We start from the raw sequence: 22,644 nt of genomic DNA, 5'->3' as shown, positions 1-22,644 counted from the left end.
GGGCTGGAGGGATGCTGTGATCCCCAGTTCTCCCAAGGTCCTCTCGCTTTGGAGGAAACGCCACTGAGCACCGCTGGGTGGAGGTGACACTCCCACACTCTGCAGAAGTCAATGCGAGCTGCTGTGGCCACTGCAGGAAGGGAAAGTGGTGGCAGAGAACAGAGCCTTGCAGCAGCATTTCATAACATAAAGAACAAGATAACGTGGAATTTCACCCCACTTATCTACACGACAACAAAATAGCATTAATTGAAATATTATGTTAGAATTCAAAATTCCCATTTCCGGCTACTTTTCTCCCATCCTCCAATTTAAACATACAATAATGTTTCAGTTTTTCATAGTCAGCGGATACCCACCAAACATATCCCAGTGTTTTAGGATGCATCCCAGAGGCGATCGAGGGAGAATCTCAGAGGAGGAACGGCCCCCATACTTCCAACAAAGGATTTTTCCCAATACACTCTTCTCTTAGGCACCCACATGTACGACCAAACACCAAATGCTGGCTGGTCATCAACCGAAACAATCAAAATCAACAAATTAAAGCCTCTTATTCTCCCCTGACACCATCAAGTCAATATCTCAAGCATCTCTGAAGCATTATGCTTAGCGTCACCACCCAAGCAGACATGAGAACCCAATGGAGTCCTCAGCCAAAAGACCAGTGGTGTGCACTGGAGTCTGACCGGTCCCCCACTCCTCACCAGTTGCAGCAAGTGGATCTGGGCAAGGCTGTCCCACTGGGTCACCAGAGAACTGTTCTACAAAAGGTGGATTCCTCAGTGCCACGCAGTGAGCCGATCTCACTCACAGAGATATGGATTTATTACAAGGTTGCAGAAGTCTGGGTGCTGGCTGGTCTCCCACAAAGCTAGCACATTCCAACATTTCATGACACTTTTTAATGCATATTTTTATCACTTGACCACTACCCTCATACAGCCCCCAGCCTACAACTGGGCAGTTAAAGATAGGGCTAATCTCTCTTCCTGCAGGCTAGCTAGATATTAACTACCTTTCCTCAAGGTGCTCCGGTCTTCAAAGGCAGGTTTAGTCATCACAGAGTGACTGGGAGTTCCTTAACAGTTTCAAGGATGGTCACCCTGACCCAGGGAAAAGCACACATTTGCTGTATCTAAGGATATGCACAGAAGGCTTGTACAAAGGTTAGTTCCTACTTGACTGATAACACTGAGGGTGGGAGGAACTGCCTGGCACAGCCTTGCCCTCCTGACCCTGCAAGTTGTGCTGGGATGGTTCAACCTCCACTTTCTACAGCCTGGTGCATCCAGCACCTGGTTTCCTTATGACACCGGGACGGGATTTTGGCTCAGGAAGGAGAGATGAAGACTGAGAGATGTGCCAGGACATGGAGAAAAGCTGTGTAAGCTGAACCATGAGTGGAAGTCAGTTGCTCGACTCTGGTGCCCATGAGAAGGTTGGATGCTGAAGGGAGAACATCAATGGCGAAAGGAAATGGAAACCCAAAGCAGAACAGCCCTGCACAACAGAGGGCACTGAAATACTGGGATTTATTGGCAATGGGCTCAGAGGACCTCTGCATTGCTCCTAGAGCCAGGTGCTGCTGGAGCCATGCTCTGAGCTGCCATAGAGCAGGTTTTCCAGAGCTCCAGCAGTGAAACCTGGTGCAGGCAGCTGGGATGGCACAAGCACTCAGCACTGCTGGCTTCACCAGGTGTTTGCCTGTCCAGGCTCACACAGTGCTCTGTCCTCAGCAGAAGCCCACGTCCCAAGGCTCTGCACACCAGCACAGCTCCACTGACAGCCACACAGTGCTGCAAGGCAGCGGCACATCGCAGCACCATCAGCACTGAGCACTCAGGACAGGCAGCACACTCAGGGCGGAGCACAGCGAAGGAGGGTGAAGTTTGCTCCATTCTCTTCTTTTGCCTGTTGTGCATCTGCTGGTAGCCAGCAGGCATCACCCCTGAACCCGAGCCCCAAGGGCTGCTCAGCATGCAGCATGTGGGGCTCTGGGGCCTCAGCACTGCTGGCCCAGGGGAGGAGAGGCAATGCTGGGAGTAGCGACACAGATGGGAGCTTGGGGGGTTCACATTCCAAGTAGTTGATGAGATCTTCCTCCCCAAATTGAAGCGGCTCCTATTCGTTGAGCATGTGAACGAAGGAAGCAGGGAAGGCGCCTTGCCTGTGGGGCTGCCCTTCAATCCAGCCTTTCTGCAGGGAGAAAGGGAAGTGTCCTTTAGTGATGAGCATGGCACAGGGAATGAGGAACTGTGCCCATCCAGCTGCTGTTTGTTGATCTGTCAGCCCTTCCTCTGGGCCAGGACGTGCATCCCAAAAGCCAAGCTCCATGAGCCACGTCTCCATATGGGACAGCCCTCAGAGGGGATGTCCCTGCAGATCCCTGGCTGTCCCAAAGGCCTTGCAATGCAGCACTGCACCAGGCAGTTAAACAGGGCAGGTCTGGTGAAGACAAAATTTTAAGGTGCTCTCTGGGCCACCTGAGTGAAATGGGAAGGACAAGACTTGTTTGCTGGAGGCTCTCTCTGGGGGCACTGCTCTTGTTTTAGGGAGGATGAAGCACTTGCTTGAGCATCACAGCTGGGAGCAAGTCAGAGCAACAGCTGGCAGAATGAACACAGTGCTCTGCAGAATGCCAGGGGGAGAAAGGGAGCAATGAGCAGACAAACAGCATGCAAGAGAGCGCCCACGTGTGGCACTGGGTCAGCTGTGCCCTGCATGGGCAATATTTGCACACCAGAAACACAAGGAAGAGACAGAAAATATACAAACTGTGAAACGTGAAACATGATGTTACGGAAGAGGTTTCTACAAAGTTTTTGGAGCAGAAGCTCAAGAGTTTTGACTGTTGCATATCATCCAGATCAACATCTGGGAGAAAGAGCTCTTCTCCAATACAAAAACACATTTGATGGCTGGGTGAAGAATTTGGACTTATTTGGGTTAAAAATTGGGTTAAAAATTAGGCATCATTTTTAGACTAGTGTTATCTGGCAACAAACAACACCTATAAACTTGCTTTTCCTGCAAACGTGATTCACCTGCTGGCAGAGCAGCAGGGCTCCAGGCAGTGGCTCGCTGGGGAAACTGGGGCAGGTTCAGAGGTTGTGAACCCCTTGTGAACTGTTAAGTTATTTACGGCATGTAAAAATGCTTATTTCTAAAACTAATTACAAAGAAGGTACAGTTTATAAGAAAAACAGTGAAAACAAACTTCAATTATTTACTGGACAACTCAATGAGCAGGTGATAAAGATCTGAATTTGCTGTCTGCAGTTGTCTGAAGGACCAGGAAACCACGGCATGCTGGGTTTTGGCTCTGCCAAGGCTGCAGAAGCCATCACGGCTGACCAAAGAAGTTCCAGTTTTGGAGATACCAACTGGCCAGCTGGGAAAGACCCAGTGCACCACTGCTGTTTGCAATAGGGGATATAAATATTTTAAGTTTCTCCCCACACTGTGCGGTTCATACCAGGGCTGAGGACATGCCTGCCTTGAGAGGGACAACATGACCCATAGGTGAGAGGGTGTCTCGCTGGGGTGGGCAAGGAAGCTGCCATAGGGTGAGGGGAACGGCCTGGCCATGAGCAGTATGAGGGGAAAACACCAGCATCTGTCCCAGCAGCAGAGCAGGTGGGAGGTCCTGCAGGTGTCCATGCAGGACATGAGTATGTGGGGATGTTGGAGTAGGTTGGCCAAGTGTAAGCAAGAGGTTGTGCCAAAGGAAAGATGAAACGTGGAGAGATGGAAGCAGAGCAGATGACAGCTGGTGCAACAGCCGTGGGACAGAGGCAAGAGCAGGATGGAGAGAGGAGCTATGTGCATCCCAACACCATGGTTCACGTGCAGTTTCACTCACCCACCAGTTGTCGTCCTCCTTTTCAGACACCACGATGATCTCGCCTGCGCGGAAAGTCAGCTCATCTTCCCGGTCAGCACTGCAGTCGTAGAGAGCGCGGACCCTGCGGAACAGCAGCCTGTTCTGCAAGCAGGAGAGAGCGTTGTCAGGCCTCCCTCATCCCTTGAGTCATCAGCTTTGTCAGACACAAATGCAATGGCTTCAGTGCCTTGATCCCACTAACAAAAGGGCTGGGGAGAAGGGAAGCCTCTGCAGTGCAGAGAGATGGGCAAGAGAGGACATTGCACCCTTGTTCGTGCCCAGAAGTGTACCCTGCCTGACCTGCCAACTGCCTGGATTCATAAACAAGTTTTCTCTCAAAAGACACTGGAGCATGACAGGGGCTTTGGCTAGCAGTAAGTATCAGCAATCATCCCTGTGCCTGGTGTGCATTGGGAGGGACTTGCCATTTCCGTGCAGAGCATTCTCAGTATCTGGTGGGGAGATGTAAGTGCCAGGGAGAAGCAGTAGTGGGGCTGGAAGGAGGGGCTGCTGGGTCCAACTCAGTTCAAAACTGAAGGTGGTAAATGCAGGTAGGCCCAGGAGCTGAGCCCATGGCCACCTACCAAGCTGTCCCTCCGAGGAAGAGGAGGTGGGACATCCGAGGCATGTCCAGAACTTGGATCTGATTCCTGGAGGGATTGATGTGGGCCAGGTTGTCCTGCTTTTCTGGAGACAGATGCATAGAGGCAGTCCATGGCCATCAGAGCACCTGCGACACAAGCAGGATGATCATGAGCTCCCTCCTTTAATCACAGGCAGAGGACACCAAGCACCACTCCTGGGCAACGTTATGCAGCAAGTGCAGAGCCAGCAGTGGTGGGAGCTGGGACGTGCAGCTCCCAGGTGCCCCCAAGCTGCTTTGGCTTCACAAAGCCACAGCCAATCTAATTCAGCAGGTGATGATCTTCAGACCTCCAGTAGGTCCTCATTCCACCAGCACAGCCCATCCCCACAATACGGCCTGCCTCCTGGCCTGGTTGATTTGTTACCTGAAGCCAGGCCAAGGATGGGTTTCTCTGGGCTAAGTGGTACCCAAGGAGCTGGATCTGAGGACGTGCGCTTGTGCTTGATGCTCAGAGGTAGGGATGGGCTCCTCCTGGTTCTTGTGTCCTCAGCAAAGACAGATGTGCTGGTCAGGAGTGGACGTGTCCTTTCAGGAGCTAAACAGGGAACACAAATATGTCATAGGTCAGTAGCAAGCAGACCTCTTGGGAGCAAAGCTCCAAGGGAAAATAGGCATTGTGCATTGACAAGAATATTTATTTCTCCGCTTGCAGGTCTGACTTGAGAAATGTGTAAGGTTGGAGCCTTACAGCTCCAACAGCAGCTGTGACAGATGGAGAGGTGGTCAGGCAGGACTTAGCAAGTCTCCCAGAAAGCAGGACAGCTTGAGGAACTGGGGATCTCCATCTCTCAGAGCTGGGACACATCATGAAAAGGCTGGGCAAGGGCAGCAGGAGCAGTCTAATCAAGGAGCAGAACTGCAAAGCTGCTCTTTCTACTGGCAGCTTTTTCTTCCCATCCCTGTCCCAACAGCAGCAGCACTCAGGAGGGTACTGTGCATCCTAACAGTGCCAGCACAGGAGCACCAAGGGTAAGGATAATGCCATGCTGCTCCTCGCAGCGGGGCTCAGGACTAGAGAAAACAAGTCAGCTTTCTTCCCTTGAGGAGAAGAGGACAGAAGGGCACCCTACAGCAGCAGACATGTCTCGTCAGGGCCCCATCCTCTGCTGATGGAGCCACGCTGCACAGCTCACCCTACCAGGTGACACAGGATCTCACCTGACTTTGCCCGATGGGGAGGGAAGGGAGGTGGGTAGGAGGGGGCTGGTGGCACGTCCAGGCTCCGGAGGTGGGTGTATGGCAGGGCATAGGTGTCTGGCCGCCTCCCTTGGGGCACTGCCCCTGCTGCTTCTGGTCTGGTGGCAGTGGCAGGGGGCTGGCAGCAGCTCTGTGGACAGGCAGATCCCCTCTTCATAAAACCCAGCTGGGAAGCAGATATTTGTGATTTAGAGCACATGAGCGATCAGCCAGTACAGGAGCACCTGCTCCATTGTGGTGGGAGAAGGGCCAGTGGTGGTACGCATGGACCTGAGCCCATGGAGGGTCCTCACCTTCTCATCCAGCTCGTCGTCACTCTCATACATGTCATCCTGGCCCAGCCACCACTCATACTCCACGTGGACATGCGGGTTGAATTGGTTGTTCTGGGCCTGCAGCAGCTGAGGCAGGGAGGTGCCTGCTGAGGACCCACCAGCCCTGTCCCACTCCACCAGCCCCATCCTTGACTGACCGTTTATTTATGGAGGAAACAACCACAAGCTGTATGTGGTGCTGCCAGCCCAGCAGGCCAGAAGTTTTTCAAAAGTGTCCAGACACGCACTAGGACATGGCCAAAGCAAGGCTTGGACTCACCAAGGAGATGCTCTCACCCTGGGTGGCATGGTCCAGTTTCAGGTCCCCCTATCCAGCCTGTCCCAAACTGCCCAGCCCTGAGGTCCCCCACAGCAGCCAGGACGGTGCTGAGCAGACCCCGTGGCACCCTCCTCTGTCCCACACCAGCAGTGGTGATGCTGAAGGATGTGGATGGCCCTGCACCAGGCATCTATGCAGTGCCTTTCTCTGCCAGGATGTATACAAAAACCGAAACACCATGTCCTACCAGCTCTTCGCACTGGTGATGTCTTGTCCTCTTGGCAATGTCCAGGGCTGTCTCTCCTGCTTGGTTAGCTGTGAGGGGAAATGGCAGCCTTGAACCTTGCTCAGGGAAGAGCAGTGCTACATGTGGGCAGCCTGCAGGCTCATAGCAGAAATGCTACAGACGGCAGGGAAGAGGATGCGCCCAGTGAAGGAAGAATAAATCCCAGGGAAGCTGAGTGGGGTGCTGATGGCACTAAGGACAACAGATCCTACAGATCCCATCAGATCTACCTGCTGTTTCTAGGGACAAACACATCAAAAAGAAGGGACAGCCTAAGGTCACACCGAAATGAAGGCTCAAGCCAAAATCGATAATGGTGGGAAGATGAAGAAGGGGGCAGGAGAGATGAGACACCAAGAGAGATGAGTAAATCCTGCTGGCTTACAGAAATGGGACAGGGAAGAAGACAGAAGAGCACGGTCATTGCCAGAACATAAATGCTACAGAATCCAAAGCTGGCAGGCAGAGGAGGAGTCCATAACTGGCATCACTTGTCCTCTGAGTCACTGCAGGGAGCTTTAGGCAGACCTGGTGCATATGTCCTGGTGCCTGGTGGATGGACAGACTGCCTGGACACCCCACACCTGTGAGCATGGGTATGGCAAAGGACAAACCATGACACCCATTTTGTTTCAGTTTCATTTTAGGCCCCTCTCTGTGGAGCTGCAGCACAGGGCTGGCTGAGAAGGCAGCTATGGGGATCATGGGGAAGAGGAAGGGCAAGAAGACTGCACCCTGGGGGCTCACAGAGCATCCCCAGACCAGTGTCAGGACCTGCACTGAGAACTTGAGTTGCTTCAGGTAGACAGAAGAGTCAGTAAAGATGGGTCAGGCATTGCTGAGCCTGGCATAGCTGAGGGAATGAGAAATTTGGCAGCCAAACTACTATGTGGCTACAAGGACATGCACCCAGTCCCTACCATCCCACCATGGTCTCTCTGCCCTTGTGGGAAAAGGTGTACCTAAGGAGTGCCCAAGGAAGCATGGCTCAGCACAGCCGTTCCCTTGCTGATACTGGATGGCGAAAATATGTGTGACCTTCCATGTCACCCAGGAGTCCACTTCTGTGTTGTGAAGAGGACATTCCCAGCCATGATGAATGACCAGGCCTGTGACCTGGGCTCCAAAGCACCGGTACACGCTGCCTTTAAACCAGCATTTTGTCATCCCTCCTGCCCATGTCACAGCATTGCAGGGTGGGCTTTGAAAATAAGAGCTAAGTGCCTCTCATCCTACGGGCAGGCTCCCCACAGCACCATCATTATCCTGCTTCTCCTGAACCTTCCCAGCTTCAGGCAAGCCCTGCTGATCACTTCAGCAAGGTCAGTGTGGAGGAGAGGAGGGAGAGGAAGAGGAAAGGAGGAAAGGAGAAGACTCCAGGATCTCCCTGGCCACTCACTGATGGTGATACTGGCTTTGGCCTTCAGCAGCAGTTTGAGACACTCAGGTTTGTTGTGAAAGCAGCAGTAGTGAAGCGGCGTGTTTCCCACTGTTGTCTGCTTTTCCAGGCTCCTGCTGCAGCACAAGGTGGATATTGTCAGCAGATCTAGCAGAGCTGCTGGCCCCAGCCATATCCTGGTCCACATGTCATTCTACCCACCTCTCCTGGAGATGGCCTGAGAAGAGGTGGCCTCCACTACCACCATCACCATCACACCTCAACCCAGAGGGGAGGGAAGCCAAGGCCCCTCTGATCTAGGGATGGTCACCCTAAGTCCAGCCCAAGGCACACTGCTGGGATGCCTGCTCTAGTAATTATCTTAGGAGCATTTTGGAGAAGCCCATCACTCTTTCACTTCTCACTCGCACTGACTTAGTCGTGACAAGTTGACCAGATATCTTGAGCTTACCTGTTCTGGACAAGAAAATCAACAATATGCAAAGAGGTTTGATCAGACAGCAGCACTGCCAGGTGAAGGATGGTCTCCCCAGGTTCCTGTAACAGAACAGAGACAGCAATAGGATGGGACAATGACACTGCTAGAGAGGAGCTCTGTCCTTTGGGAACTATTCTTCATGCATCCCCAAGAGGTGAACAGGAGCCAGTGTGACTTGTCTCTCTTCAGAGCCATGACCACCAAGGCTGAAGAGAGCTTAGGTAACATCCATAGAGCCATGGAGCCATGTTTCTCAAGGAAAGTTTTCCTAATCGTGCTTTCCTCACCCTCTGCTTCGTGCTCCACACAGCCTCTTCCTTTTGCTCAGAGGCTTAGCCACTCATTTTCTTAACTCCTGCCCTTTACCTGGCACCTTCCCTATGTATTTGTGATGGCTTCATGAAGAATCATTCAGCCCCATTTTACATTTAGAAACAGTAACCAAAGGCAATTTTTCCCCCAGCCCAGCAGCAGAACTTCATGGAGTTCATGATTTCAGGGTGTGCAACTGCTGCTCCATGCAGAGCTGCCCCTCACCTGCCAGTTTTTCCCAAGACATCCCATACTGAGGGTACTTCTTGCTCATTACCAGGACAGTCCCTTGCCTTTTACCAGTTGCCATACCTGCAGGTGTGCCTGCACAGGCTTGCTTAAATCCACATTCTCAGCATAAGCTTGGAGCAAAGAAAATATGTCCTTGCTCTTGACAGCTTCTGGGAGGCTTGGGCACTGAGCAGCAGGGCTCCTCTTGGCATATTTCTTCTCAACATACTTGGAAATGATGAATTCTTTCCTCAAGGCCCTGGCAGAGATGAGCCAAGCAAGAGTTAGGGGCCACAGAGCAATGCCATGAGCATCCAGGGACACCCCCTCCTCTCCAGCTGCCCCAGCTGCTTTCCTCCTCTCTCCTCTCTCTCCTGCAGACCTGCCAGGCAGTGCAGCACCTTTCCCATCCTTGTTCCCAGCAGGGCTCCCACTGCCTTCCTCTGTTGCCCCAGGGTCTTGCTGGGAGGGATGGGGAAGCATCAGCGTATCTCCCCAGCTCCCGGGCACTTCCATACTCTCTGTCACCTCTTCCCCAGACAGAGAAGGGTTCTGTATTGGATTTGGCTCCCTCGTGAGTTGTTGAAGAAGCACTATCTGATAACGGGGTAGGAGAACCCAAGGACCAGCAGCAGTAGCTTCTGGGCAAGAGCTGGCCAAGTCAGTGCTTCAGCTGCAGAGCACAAGGTTAGCAGAAGCAGCGACCAGCCAGAGGATTTGGTGGGCAGCAGGCACCCCAGGGTTAACCAAGTTCTCCCAGCAGCACGGTTGATTGCAGAAGAGCTGAATTATTATTATTTCATGCAGTTTCGATTTTCTCAGCAGCTAAGTCCAAGCATGGACCTGGCAACCTTGATCCACTCCTACCATTGCATTTTCCAGCTCTCCCTGCTCTCTGCTGCCTGGCCCTTACCCAGCTGCTTACTTATGGCAGGGTAGATCCACACCACCTGAAAGGTGCCCTAGTTGGGACTTGCACACCTGTAAGCTACCGTGGCTCGTGCCTCTCCAGACTCTGAAAGTCCCCTTGGCCATGACCACCCCAGCTACGGGATCCCCCCAAGAGCTCTGCCCAAGGTCACGTTTGCAGCACTAAGCCCTGGAGAACCCCCCAGATATTGCTGGTACCAGTCACCACCTGAGCTCTCCCCTGTCCTCTCCTAGAAGCTGGGCCATTCCAGGATGGGGAACAGAGCTCATGTCTCCTGAGAAGGCCTACAGCTACTGGCTCTGCTGTCTCCCAGATGTGAATCATGGTCTCTTCTTGCTGCTTTCCAGTTTCTACCAATCCTGCAGCCATGGTGCAAAAGGCCCAGAACGATGTGCCTTTCCCTCCTTCTTCACCACGTCCCTTCAAGCCAGATATCCCTCTTCTAACCATGCAGAGGCAGTAGAACAGGCAACTCTTGTTACCTCTGCATTACCTTAGCAAAAAAAGTCATCTCAGAAGAGGACTTTATTGTCCTCCATCCATAGTGAATGCAACAACAGATACGTCCCCACAACCTTAATGAAAAACACAGGCACTCAGCGCAGGCTGAAAGTCTTCAGAGTTGTCTCTCTCTACACTTATGTCACAAGAAACTTGGCCACACACGACATGATGCCCACTGCTCGTTATCTCACCATCTCTTCTTCCTTGCTTGATCCTACACTGAGCTCACCAGTCCTGGGTCCCAGCTACTGCGTATAGTGATCTGCACTGCACCACACAAGTCGCTCTGCCCTGTCCCACTCCACCCTCCCACCTTTCCCTTCCTGCTGATGTGCACAGCTACAACTGTCCTGCTTGGCAGCTCCAGCTTTTCCGTTTCTCTTCTTGCCTTCCCCTTTCCAGCCCTGTTTCCTTGATCCTGACCATTGTCCTGCTGGCTCTTCCTCACTCCTCCAGTCTCCTTTAAATCTGTCCTGCTGGGCTTCATAAAACTGCTTCCAAAGAGGACTTGCATTCTGGGGAAGAGATTGGGCAGTGCCACATGCCTGGCCACTGTGGGGAGCGAGCAGGATCACTGAGCATGCCCACAAACACCACATCCTTCAGAGCAACTCACATGTCACTGTGTGCCACGGGCTTCAGGGAGAAGCTGGGAAGGCTTGCTTCCATGATGTCATTGAAGCCAGCGTTGCCAATGTTCCTTGCCAGCTGCAAAACAGCCAAGCTAGAGGTGATACAGGACATGCAGCTGCACTACATGCATGGCAGCAGGAGAGAAAGCTCAGGGCTGAGGTGCTGGTCAGGTATGGAGGGATGTCAAGGGGCCAGAGCCTCTGCCCTGACTGCTACTGCTGAGATGTCCCAACTCCAGCAGCACAACCACAGAGCTGAGCCCTGGGTTTGGAGCTGGATGAGCAATGTCCCTGTGAGCATTCCCATCCCCTGTCCAGACACCAGCAGCTCCCATCATGGATTGACCAAACCCTTCTCATTCATGCACATGCTAAAACAGTGCCATGGAACCAGCCCCCTGTCCACATCATACTCTGCTCCACCCCAGTTTGGGCTCGGTCCTGCCCTGCAGCTCTCCTGCACCAGGGGACAAAGCGGGAAGAGATGAGTGACCCAGGAACAGCAAAGGGACATCTTCATCTCTCTGAAGATGGCTATTTTCAGTAACCGTGAAACTCCAGGAACTGCAGCTTGGTTCAAGAGGGGAAGATCTCACTGAACTAACTTGGTTTCAGAAAGGCCACAGCAGAAAAGAAGGAGGCTTGTGGACAGAGCACAGTGTCCTACCAGCAATTCGGAGGTTGCCAGCTTGTCCAAAGACAGTGACTGGATGCGGGAGATGTGTACACCCATCTCTCTGTGAATCCCAGAGCACTCAATGCAGATCAGGATGCCAAAGTTAATGGAGAGCCAGGTGGGATCTGCAGAGACAACACTGCTGGGTTCCATCTCCCGCCTGTCCTCTCCAGCACGCAGAGCACAAGCTGCACAGCAGGACCTGCAGCAGAGAGCTGCAGGAGCAGGAAGGGGAGGCAAGCAGCTGGCTCTCACCTGGGGCCGAGCAGTCACAGCAGTCCCTGTTCCCAGGCATGTTTCTGACCTCCTCAACAATGGCCCGGGTCAGCTCCTCCCTGCTGCTCTCTCCTCCACCCTGCACGTTGCTGAAGGCCACATTCAGTGCCTCCTCCTTGCTGTTGCTGAGGACAGACATCCATCTGCATGGGCAGAAAGTGGCTTAGGAGGAGAGGGCCTGGTTGTGCATGCCCCCCCCCCCCCCCCAGCACAAGGCTCCTGCCCAGGATGCCAGCAGCAAAACAGGTGCCAGGAGCCTCCATGGGTTCCTGTGACCCATCCAGCCTCTAAAGTGATCAGAACACAGCAGTGATGGAAAAGGCATCAAACAAGGGCAGCAAGGAGTTGCAAAATTAGCTGATGAGCCAGCTCCTCATCAGAAGCTAGAGGAAAGTTTTTGATCCCCACCAAGCTGCCCTTTGTTAGCAGTACTTACACAAAACAGTCCTGCTCGTCCTCTGCCAGGAAGCGGTACGTGCGGTTGTCTGAAACACACAGGGCCACGCTCTCCTGTGCACCACCTGCTAGGCTCAGCAGGGTGACAGCCTCCCTCTTCCACCCAGCCCCTCCTCACTGCTTCCCTGGCAAAGTATCCTGCTCCTGAGCTGGGGCAGAGGGATGGCTAAGCTTCTACATGGGAACTATGCTTGCTTGGTGCACTTGTGCCCATGCTGCAGTGGTGCCCATCTCGTGCTCTGCATGTGCACCAGTGCTTTGGAGTACAGCTACCCTGCAGCATCACTTTACAATCTGACACAAAGCTGCAGAGCTTTACTTCCTCCCTGCCCATGCTCACTTTCTGAACCCAAAGCACCAAAGCCACTCTGGGCACTTTCCAGAGGAGCTGCGGGGAAGTGGCAGCACTCACGTGAAACCAGATCGAAGCATTTCTTGTCATCCATGTTTGGCTTCACCTGGCAGGTCAGTAGGTTCAGCTTGGCTGGTGGGCGGTTGGGCTATGAGCAGAACAAGGAAGTCTCATTTCTCGTGGCATCAAAGCACTGGGACACCCAAGGTCAGGCTGGATGTGGCTCTGAGCACCTGATTGAGCTGTAGGAGTCCCTGTTCACTGCAGGGGAGTTGGACCAGATGACCTTTAAAGGTCCCTTCCAACTCAAATGATTCTATGAAAGGGCAATGGACCAGCAGCAAAAATCATCATCTGGCTTCAGAGCCATGGAGCTGCCTCAGCCCCAGCACTTCATCCTTAGCTCTGCTTTTGGGAGCAATGCAAGAAATAGCTACATGGACCTTTACTTTCCCAACAGCCACCCCATGCTGGGATGCCTGGTTCCCAGGCTCACTCCCCTCTGCGCACACAGGTGTGTGGAGGCCTCCCATGTTTGTCTCTTGGATTACAGGGACTTCAGGCTCAGCCGGGCAGCCCAGCAGTGCAAGCACCAGACACGAGGGCTCCACTGGGTCCCAGAAACCACCAGCATGGTGGGCAGCTGGGGCTCCGCAGGGGTGGGCAGCAGATCCAAAGCAGGAGTAGCAGGGGGTGGAAGAAGCAGTTCCTACCATGCTGTGAGAGATGGTCAGGTAGCCATTGCTGACACTGCATTTCCTCTTCTGCCAGACTTTTCTTAACCTGGAAGTGAGCAGAGGGTGACACAAGAGGACGCATGTCTGCCATGCAAAGGAGCAGACCATCCATGCAGCAATGCTGATGAGCACAAGAGCTGTGCAAGGCAACATGCTGGCCCTGCTTCCAGAGTCTGTCGCTCTTGGTCTGGTGGGACCAAGATGATCCCATTGCATGGCACAAGGATGGGCTTGAACAGACAGGCAGCACAGCTGCTGTAGAGGTAATGTAGGTGCAGAGCATTGCTTGAGGCGCAGCTCCTGTTAGGAGAGCACACAGACCTTTGCGGGACTCCCCAGCAAACAGCCAAGACCGTCACCTTCAAAATGCTCCAAACACCTCCAAGACCATATGTAAGTGGTGGGAAGGTGGAAGGGAAACTGAAGTTAAGCCTGTGGTGAAGGAGACTCCTGAGCTCCAGTTCATGATTTTCTGTCCAGTTTCCTGTTTTTCTAGGACTGCTGATGGCCCTTCCCAGGCATGTGCTTCTCCCAATGCAGGACCCCTGTGATTCCCAGCAGACAGGCTCCCACACACTGGTGGAAGATCCCCTGTCCAGTGACAGCAAAGCACTTTTCAGGAGTTCGTGGTCTGGCTGCCAGGTGTGGGCATAGGAGAGGTCCAAAGCAGCACCAGGGGAGCCCCAGCTCCCTGCTGGCTTTCTCCTACGGCCCACCATGCCATCTCCAATGCTATTTCTAATCTACCCTTCATTTCTGCTCCTTTCCCTAAATCTCCTGCAGGAAACTGAGCCCAACGCTGACCTGTGGGGGCAGAGAGCTGGAAAGATAAAGGAATGGTCAGGGCTGGAGGAAAGGAAGAGAAACGGATTAGAAAAACACCCAGCCTATATAAAAGTCCTTGTCCCACCCATGAGGAGCACTCGCAGAGATCCCGAGGGCAGTGGGCATCTCCATGGGGCAGGACTCCCTCAGCCACCAGGCAGGCAGCCCTGTATGGGAGGTCGCGGGTGGCTGCCACAATGCCATGCATACCTCGTCCTGTTCCTCTGCCCTTGTCACCACCCAAGGAGAGCAGGTTGGGCCGGGTGAGCCTCCCCTGGGCCTGGGTGACCAAAGCACAACTGAAAGGGACATGCTGGATCCCAGCTCACCCATCACTCTTCTTAAAGAGGGTCCCTGTCTTCTCAGTGCCGTACTGCTTGTTCCCTTGCAGCTGGTGCATGTTGTACCCTGCCTGCTTGCTCCCTGTGTCCTGCAAGGAGGGGGATGGCAGAAGCTGGGACAGGGGCTGCTTGGCGCAGGATAGGGCCAAGAGAACCCTGGGAAGAAGGATCTGCTCTTACCTCCCTCTGCTCCAGCTGCAATGCTGCCTTCAGCCGATCCCGAAGGGCACACAGCTGCTTCTTCTCCTCGTCTTGCCTGACCTTCAGCTGCAGGGCATAGCACAGATTGCTCACCACGGGGAGGAGGAGACCGCTGCATGCCCGCCCCAGGGAAGCTGAGGCCTCCCCACACCCCGCAGCCCTCACCACCTCCATGGCCCCGTGGGACGCGGAGCCCCATTCTGAGGTGGGAGGTGGCAGAGCAGTGTGTCATTTAGTCACCATATTATTTTCTGGGAAAAAAAAACAGCCGTCTGCAGCTCCCTGTGGTGTAAAAACATCCAAAAGCTTGAAGGTCACTGCAGTTGTTTGGGATTTTTTCTCCAGTTTGGTACTGCCAGTAATTTAAAGGTTTCCAAGCCACCAAGAAGTTGATTTCCACTGGGGGTCTTGGTGCAGTAGTGTGGCCCTGAAGGAGTGTGGGGACAGTCTGCATGAGGGATCAGGAAGATGCAGTGCTCTGTTACCCCACTCCAGGGTGGCACGTACTCTCTTGTTATTATTACCACCACCCTGGGCAGCCTGTGCCAATGCATCGCCACTCTGTTCAGAGAATAAATTTTTCCTAATATCCAACCTGGGTCACACCCCAGGCCTCTGCAAATGACTACAAGGGATATGGAGAAGGAGGACAAAAGCAAAGCAACCTGGGTCTGAGGTCTGGAAATGCTGGGAAAGCAATATAGACTTTCTTCAAAGCATGGGGGATTTTGAACCACCAGAGGTCAGGCTGGTTCTGAAGTCCCACAATAGGCTTTGCCATTTTGAAAAACAACTTTCTGCCTCCCGGCAGTGCGTAACTGCAAGAGCTCGTAGTCAGAAACGTGGAAGGTCACAGCCCATGAGAACAGCTCTGCAGGGAGGCAAAGCCCCCGAGGAAAAGTGCGAAGAGCTCCAGTTGGCAGCAGTGGGCAGGGAAAGCCAGAAGCAGAAACATGAAAGCGTGAAGAGCAGCTAGGGCAGTGAGAACTGAATGTGTTAATGCCTCTGGTATCCATCTCCATGCTTGTCCTTCCCATTTTGTGCCCTAAGGTATTACACTGTAACTTTCCCACTCCCATTGACGGGTTCCTTTTCCCCTCAACGCTTGCTATGCGCTAGAGGCTCAGGAAACAATGATCAACCGATGCAGAAGTCTCCAGGTCTGCTTTTGCCAAGGGCGAGGAGGCCCTGGGGCAGACGTCTCTGCTCTGCACCCTGCTGCTCTCAGCACACTCTGCTTCAGGTGAGTACTCACACTCTGCAGCTCTGGGATGAGCTCCTCTGTAAACTTCTTAAGTTTTGCTGTTGCGTTTAAACATTCCTGGAAAAAACTGAGAGGAGAGGCTGATGTAAGAGCACGTTCTGGAATCCTGCTCATCACGCTGGCTGTGAAGCCTACACTGGGCTCTCCTGAGCTGCTGGCTCAGTGTCCGTCAACACTGGACTAGGAGATAGACTTTAAGAAAAAGTGGAGGCAGTTAAATTCAGGGCTCTTTGTCTTCTTCGTAACCTAGATTTCAGTGACAGTTGCCTGCTGTCTTCTTTATATTGTCTAATGAAAATGTCAGACTGAAAAGAGAATCAGAGAATCAGAGAATGATTAAGGTTGGAAAAGATGTTTATGATCAACTAGTCCAGTCATCGACCCATCCCACCATGCCCAGTAACCATGTCCCTAAATGCCACATCTCCACATTTCTTGAACACCTCCAGGAATGGTGACTCCAACACCTCCCTGTGCAGCTTGTGCCAATGCTTCACCACTATTTCAGAGAATAAACTTTTCCTAATATCCAACCTGAACCTCCCCTGGTGCAACTTAAGGTTGTTATCTTTTGTCCTATCGCTGTTACCTAGGAGCAGAGGCCAACCCCCACCTCACCACAGCCTCCTTTCAGGGAGTTGTAGAGAGCAATGAGGTCTCCCCTGAGCCTCCTCTTCTCCAGACTAAATAATCCTAATTCCTTCAGCTGTTCCTCACAGGACTTGTGCTCCAGACCCTTCACCAGAAGACACATCCCACTGAGATCCTTGGCTCCGTCACCTCCAGGGGAACAAGATTTTTGTCATATTAGAGTACAGGCCAAGAAAGCTGCAAGACCTCTAGGTCCTGCAATAAACCACCTCCCAGACTCCCTCTAAAAGCAGCACTTGCGGAGTGAAGAGCAGTGAAGGCAGGTTGCCAGTCATCTTACTTGAACTGTGAGTTGCAGTGCTTGATGTGGTTCTGCAGGAGATCGATCCCTTTCTTGGTTTTGATCTCATTCACTTTGATGAGATACTGAAGGGAAAAGGACACAGGAACTGAAGGTGTAGCTTAGAGAAAAATGTAAGTTACGCACATTTTTTTATGTTGTCCTCCCTCCCATTAACAGTGAAGAGCAGTATGTTGTGGTTCTTCCTGTTGGTCATGCCATAATGGGAGCAGCTCATGAGGCTTTTATGGGGTGAGAAGTTGGTGGCAGGCAGAGCTCATCAACACCAGTGCTTGGTCTGGCAAATGGAATGGTGAATTCATGACAGGTGCAGCTGTATCTCTACTGCCAGGTTAATAGAGAACCACGCTTCATCTAAACTCCTTGATCAGCTTCTATCCCAAGTTGGCTTGAGTCTACTGCAATGCAGGCAGCTCTCCAACAGGGCAGACCTCGAAGGACCGGGACAGGGAGGAGCTGGATAGATTTGTGGGGCCCATGCCATGCCCCAGCTGCTTCCACTTGCCCTGTCCCTGCCCTGTCTTTACCTCACACATGTTTAACTGGAAGGTCCTGCGCTCCTTCTCCATCTCCTCGGCGATCTCCCCACCGCTCACCTCGCCCCGCACCATGCCATGCTGCTTTGCCAGTTCACGCTTCTCCTTCTCTATCTTTGTGCTCAAGGAAAGAGGACAGACACCTGAAAGGCTCCAACCGACTGCTTTCTGATGAAGGCAGCCAGAAATGAGCCCCCAGGCCCAGGTTTCAGGGTGAGGGAGCCAAACAACTTACAGTTTGCTCTCATAGTCTTTGTAGGCCTTCTCAAGGGGCTTCTTGAACTCCTAGGAAGAGCCAAAGGCAGTGATTGATGATTACAGTCAGGACAGATCCTTCCTCAGCCTCATCATACCACTTTCCCACCGGGTCACCCTCGAACGATAGCATCATAGAATCACAGAGTCACCAAGGTGACTCCAAGATCATCCAGTCCAACCAGTAAGGCCATCACAGCCCCAGGACATGGCTGTCCTTGGGTACTCATTTAGTAGAGAATTGATCTTGCTTCTACAAGGCCTTTATTTTTTCCCACCTGACTTTGGGTGACTTTATCTTCTCCCCATGATATTGCTATATACACCTGCATTTGACCATCAAAATCATTTGCTCAGAACACCGATATTCTGCTCTATTCTCACTGCTTACTGCTCTGCAGACCTCTGTCTCATAGAAAGGCAGAGTAAATCTGGTTGGGGGGGACTTCAGGAGGTCTCCAGCCCAAGCTCCTGCTCCAGGCAGGGGCAGCACTGAATTGGGACCAGGTTTTGTCCAGGCAGATGTCAAAAACTCCCACAGTCAGAAATCCCACAACCTCTTTGGGTCCCTCCCCCAGTGCTTCTCTGTCCCTTGCAGTAAAATTTCTTTACTGTGTCAAGGCAGAACCTTGTTAGGACAGATCTTGCATTTATCTTCATTCTCATGAAGATGTCAAACAGATTCGGGTCAGGCTGTGATCCGTGTTGGACCCCATTAAAAATGCATTCTGCTTAATCACAACTTGTTGCTGGCAGCTGTTTTTTTCCCTCTCTTTCTAACTGGTTTTCTGCATTCCCAATCTTCTTGACATTGCTTTTAATGCAAAAAGCAGATGTATTTCCTTCACATTTTGTATTTTTTCATCACCTTACTATATGCTAGAGGTTCCAGAAGATTTTCTCTCCTTGCATGTTCATCTTCCTATTGAGCAGCAGTGGCCAATGAGCTGCCTAAGTGCTCGTGATTCAAGAGGAACTATACTATCAAAGAAAAGTGTAAAATTCTAAAAGAAGAACTGCTTTAAAAGAAGCACTCCTCTGCTGCTTGCTTAGCCCCAGCCCCACACAGCCCCGTCAGCTCTGCTTACCCCTTTGAGCTCTTTCATGTCTCCCTTTATTAAGGACTCCAGGGAAAAGTTAATGTTGTGGTCCAAACTCTGCAGCTGGAAAGGAAAGAGGAAGATCACGCAGCTGGCACTGCCCACAGCGGTCAGGATAGCATGAGAGCTCCTGGAAATTGGGTGCAGCCCCCAGTTCTGTGCCTTGAAATGTTCCGATTCTGGCCCTGCATGAGGGAGAGCAGCTTTTGCTAACGCTGAGCATGGAGTAAGGAAACCGAGGCCAGGAAAAGTGTCTGAGGATTACCAGGCTAGGAAAAGCCTCAGCCAGCCTGAGCCAGCGATAGGGCAAGCCTGGCTACAAGCAGGACACTGGACTGGAGACCCTAATGCCCTTGCAGGCAGATTTTCTGTGAGCCCTAAGGCTTTCCCAGAACTTTTCTAATCCTTGCTGTGTTGTTTCAGTACAAGGGAAGGGCCAGATTTGGGCAAATATACCCACAGCAGAGTTTTGTGTCCCCTGAAAAGTCTTGTAGATGTTTCTGCAGAGCTTGAGAGGTACCCCAGTGCATAATGAACCTCTGGAAAGTGGTGCAGGGATGGCTCCTTGGCAAGGCTCTGCATAGCATCCTCCAGCACCACTGCAGCCTGGCTCAGACACCAGGGCAGGACCCCTGGGATCGCCTATTTCCCCTCTGGCACCATGTGCATGGGATAGGGGCAGCCATCCCATCCTCCTCATGCTGCAACCCTCAGGACTGATGTGGCCATCATCATCAGCCGCAAGCAGTCTGCATCACTGGCTCTGCTGCTGCTCACTGTTGGCTGCTGCCTTCGTCCAGGCAAGGCATGAGCTTGGACCTCCGGGTTATGCACCAAAGCCTATTCCTGGGAACCCCCCACCAGTGTCCCAGTGTGACCCAGGGGCCTGCAGGGGACACACAGGGGACAGAGCTGGCTGCCTACCAGGCTCCTGACAGCAATCAGCAGCTCCTGGGAGAAGGTTGCGAAGGTGCTGAAGGCGTTGGCCAGCTGCTCCTCTCCCTCCAGCTGGTAGTTGGCTGAGAACAACTCCTGGGCAGCGATGTGGGCTGCGAGGTGGCTGATGAGGTCTGGGGAACATGGATGGTATCCGGAGAGTGCAAGGGGACAGCCAGGATAAACTCAGTGCCAGGAGCTCGGCTCTGCTCTAGCACCAGAGCCCGCTGCACATCCCCCCATCCAGCTATAGCAACTACTAGGACACAGATTCCCTGCTGCAATCAACCCAACCTGCAGCAAGGACTCCCCTCAACCTTCCATCGCTGCCTCTCCCTCCCCAGGCTCCATCCTTCCCTGACCTTGTCCACAGCCGTGCACTGCTTTGGCAGCTTTCTTCATCTTCTGCAGCACAGCTCGGTCTGCATCCAGCACCTAGAAATGCAGAGGTTATGATCACTGACAGCATCCACAGGCATATTTCTGTAACCTGCAGAGCTCAGCCCAAGCCTCAGCATCCCCAAACTCCTGTACTGCCATCAGGTAGGTGATGGTCTAATGGCAGCAGTCTGTGAGAACCTTAAATAACAGCAAGCCTTCCTGATGGCCTCCTGGAAGAACTGACCAAACACTAGGAGAGAAGTGGAAAATATTTTAGAAGAGGGGCTGTTCAGCAGCAGGAGGGACTGGTACCACTGCTGGCTTTGTCCTTGCTGTGCACCACATCAGCCGAGCCACACTGCTGAACCCCTGCAGCAGAGGAAGGTGTTTGTCAGGCTCTGCGTGGGTCAGCACAGCCAGGACTGGCACCTGAGGGTCTTCACCATAAACATTCAGGTACCCAGAGAGCATTAAAATGGAAGACTGTCTTCTTGTGTGTTTCCCAAACACAGCCAAGTAGGCATGCTGAGAACTTGAATTATAGACTTAGACCCACAAATCAGGAGTTATCAGATTTTCTTTCCAGGGAGAAGCTGCCACCCACCATTTTGTCACCTCTTTCTTCATCCCAGTATAGGACTGACATTTCAGACCAAACCCTCCAATGAAGGCTGCTGGGGCAAGCAATGCAAGCGGCCTCTGGAGCCAGCAGGGCCATACTTGCACCAAGCACTACAGCTCCAGGGAATCCAGTGTGTTTTCCAAAGAGATTCCAGAGAACTGAGGTCAGAAAGGCACAGTAGTGAATGAGAACCTCCCTGGAAGTTCAGTTGGAACAACTTCAAGCTTTCTCTTACCTCTAAGCCAATGCCGTTGACTGTGAACTTGTTAATTTTGAAAGGGGTACTGGTTTGAAAGCCTGCTTAAAGATCCATGCATCCAGCCCTGCACCCCCTATTCTACATTAAATGTTGTGTGTTTGTTTTGTCAACTTGCCCACTTCAGTATTAAGTATTTTCATTTGGGTACAGAAAAAAAGCCTTTTTCCTTGAATGTGACGCTGCCTCTCACATCGTTCTCTGGAGACCTTTGCTGGACTTGAGCTTGCAGAGCTTGTCACCAAAATTTCCATCTGGAACATTTTAGTGGTGCTAGTGGTCAGATGCCTGAAGTATACAACCATTCTTTTGCTGTTCCTATGTATCTCTCCAGAAGACACACAAGGAGACAAGGAGGATCAGCTCAGGCAAAGCCCTCTCCACTGCAGGCATCTAACTCAACTCAACTGTAACTCAAAAGCTTCTCTTCCTCCTTCTTGAGGTGAAGCCCTTTTGGCTTAAAGTCTATCTCACTGTAGAAGCTCCACTGGCATTCCCAGTGGCAGACATCTCTAATTTCCCCAGTTCTACAGCAGACTTTAGCCTTGGTTGGACACAGCTTCCTCCAATGTAGGTTGCTCTGAAAGTAATGCCTCCTATTTATTTCCATGGGAACTACAACAGATACAGAGAGCACAATAATACTGTTGCACAGAGCAAATTCTCAGCTATAAAATGCTATTTTTCAGCATTGCCACCACCATTAGCAGTGCATATTCACCAGGGATGAACAAGAGCCTGCATGCTGCACTCACACAAATCTGCATTGCTGTCTGGAACATGGCCTGACTTTCACACCTTTGCACACGTGGATACATTGCCGGCCACGAGGCAGAGACTACGGACCTGGTGCTTGGTGTAGGAAACTGCAGCCCCCTTCCCTGCCTGCGCTGTCACATGTGTGCATTCATTCTCCTTGAAGGCAGAGCTCTGGTTGTGCGTTGGGCTGAGCTGTGTGACCTCATCATGGGCCCGCCGTGCTGCGCTGCTGCTTTGTGCTGTGCTGGATCTGCTCCTGGTGGCATGCATCCAACAGCAAGTTGCACACCCCAAGGCTTTGCTGTATGACTTTCCCCACATCCTTGCTAACATCTGCTTGCTGGAGCATTTCAGGTGCTGCAGAAAGGCGCAATTCTGCTTTTCCAAGGTGAGACCAGGACCACGAAACCCTGTGGCTACAGCCCCTTCAGCTCTGTCCCTATGCCCATGTCCATCTCACAAGGAAGGCTCAGGCTGAGAGGGACCCCCCGTCCACTGTCTGATCTCCAGACATGACTTTCAAGCACACAGGGCAGCGTTGCATGAGCCTGGAACCCCTGTGGGACTGAGTGGGCTCCAGAAAGAGCCTCACTGGGTCTGATGAGGACAGAGACCAAGTGCTC

General features: G+C 52.4%; 1 protein-coding gene across 5 annotated transcripts; it reads right to left on the bottom strand.

Annotated features, from left to right (window-relative positions):
• LOC110408122 (arf-GAP with SH3 domain, ANK repeat and PH domain-containing protein 1-like) lies at positions 265-20,456 on the bottom strand. 5 transcript variants are annotated; one of them, XM_021416564.1, is made up of 25 exons: positions 20,366-20,456; positions 19,992-20,137; positions 19,056-19,130; positions 17,948-17,997; positions 17,704-17,833; positions 17,156-17,241; positions 16,216-16,291; positions 14,940-15,026; positions 14,748-14,872; positions 13,570-13,639; positions 12,917-13,004; positions 12,485-12,533; positions 12,028-12,191; positions 11,764-11,897; positions 11,081-11,172; positions 9,111-9,288; positions 8,460-8,545; positions 8,009-8,124; positions 6,571-6,638; positions 6,023-6,130; positions 5,691-5,895; positions 4,897-5,067; positions 4,471-4,616; positions 3,866-3,988; positions 267-2,199 (listed from the first exon to the last, which is right to left on the bottom strand). In XM_021416564.1, the coding sequence occupies exons 1-25, from the start codon at positions 20,403-20,405 to the stop codon at positions 2,125-2,127; spliced, it is 2,688 nt and encodes an 895-aa protein (XP_021272239.1). In that variant the 5' UTR covers positions 20,406-20,456; the 3' UTR covers positions 267-2,124. The 5 variants fall into 5 exon arrangements, with proteins under 5 accessions (XP_021272243.1, XP_021272239.1, XP_021272241.1 ...); XM_021416565.1 differs by having other exon boundaries at positions 268-2,199; positions 14,748-14,848; XM_021416566.1 differs by lacking the exons at positions 12,917-13,004; positions 14,748-14,872.

Source organism: Numida meleagris, chromosome 19 (genome assembly GCF_002078875.1).
Source record: "Numida meleagris isolate 19003 breed g44 Domestic line chromosome 19, NumMel1.0, whole genome shotgun sequence".
In the NCBI taxonomy this organism is placed as follows: Eukaryota; Metazoa; Chordata; class Aves; order Galliformes; family Numididae; genus Numida; species Numida meleagris.
Note: the sequence above shows the minus strand (reverse complement) of the source record. Positions and strands in the feature narration are given on the sequence as shown.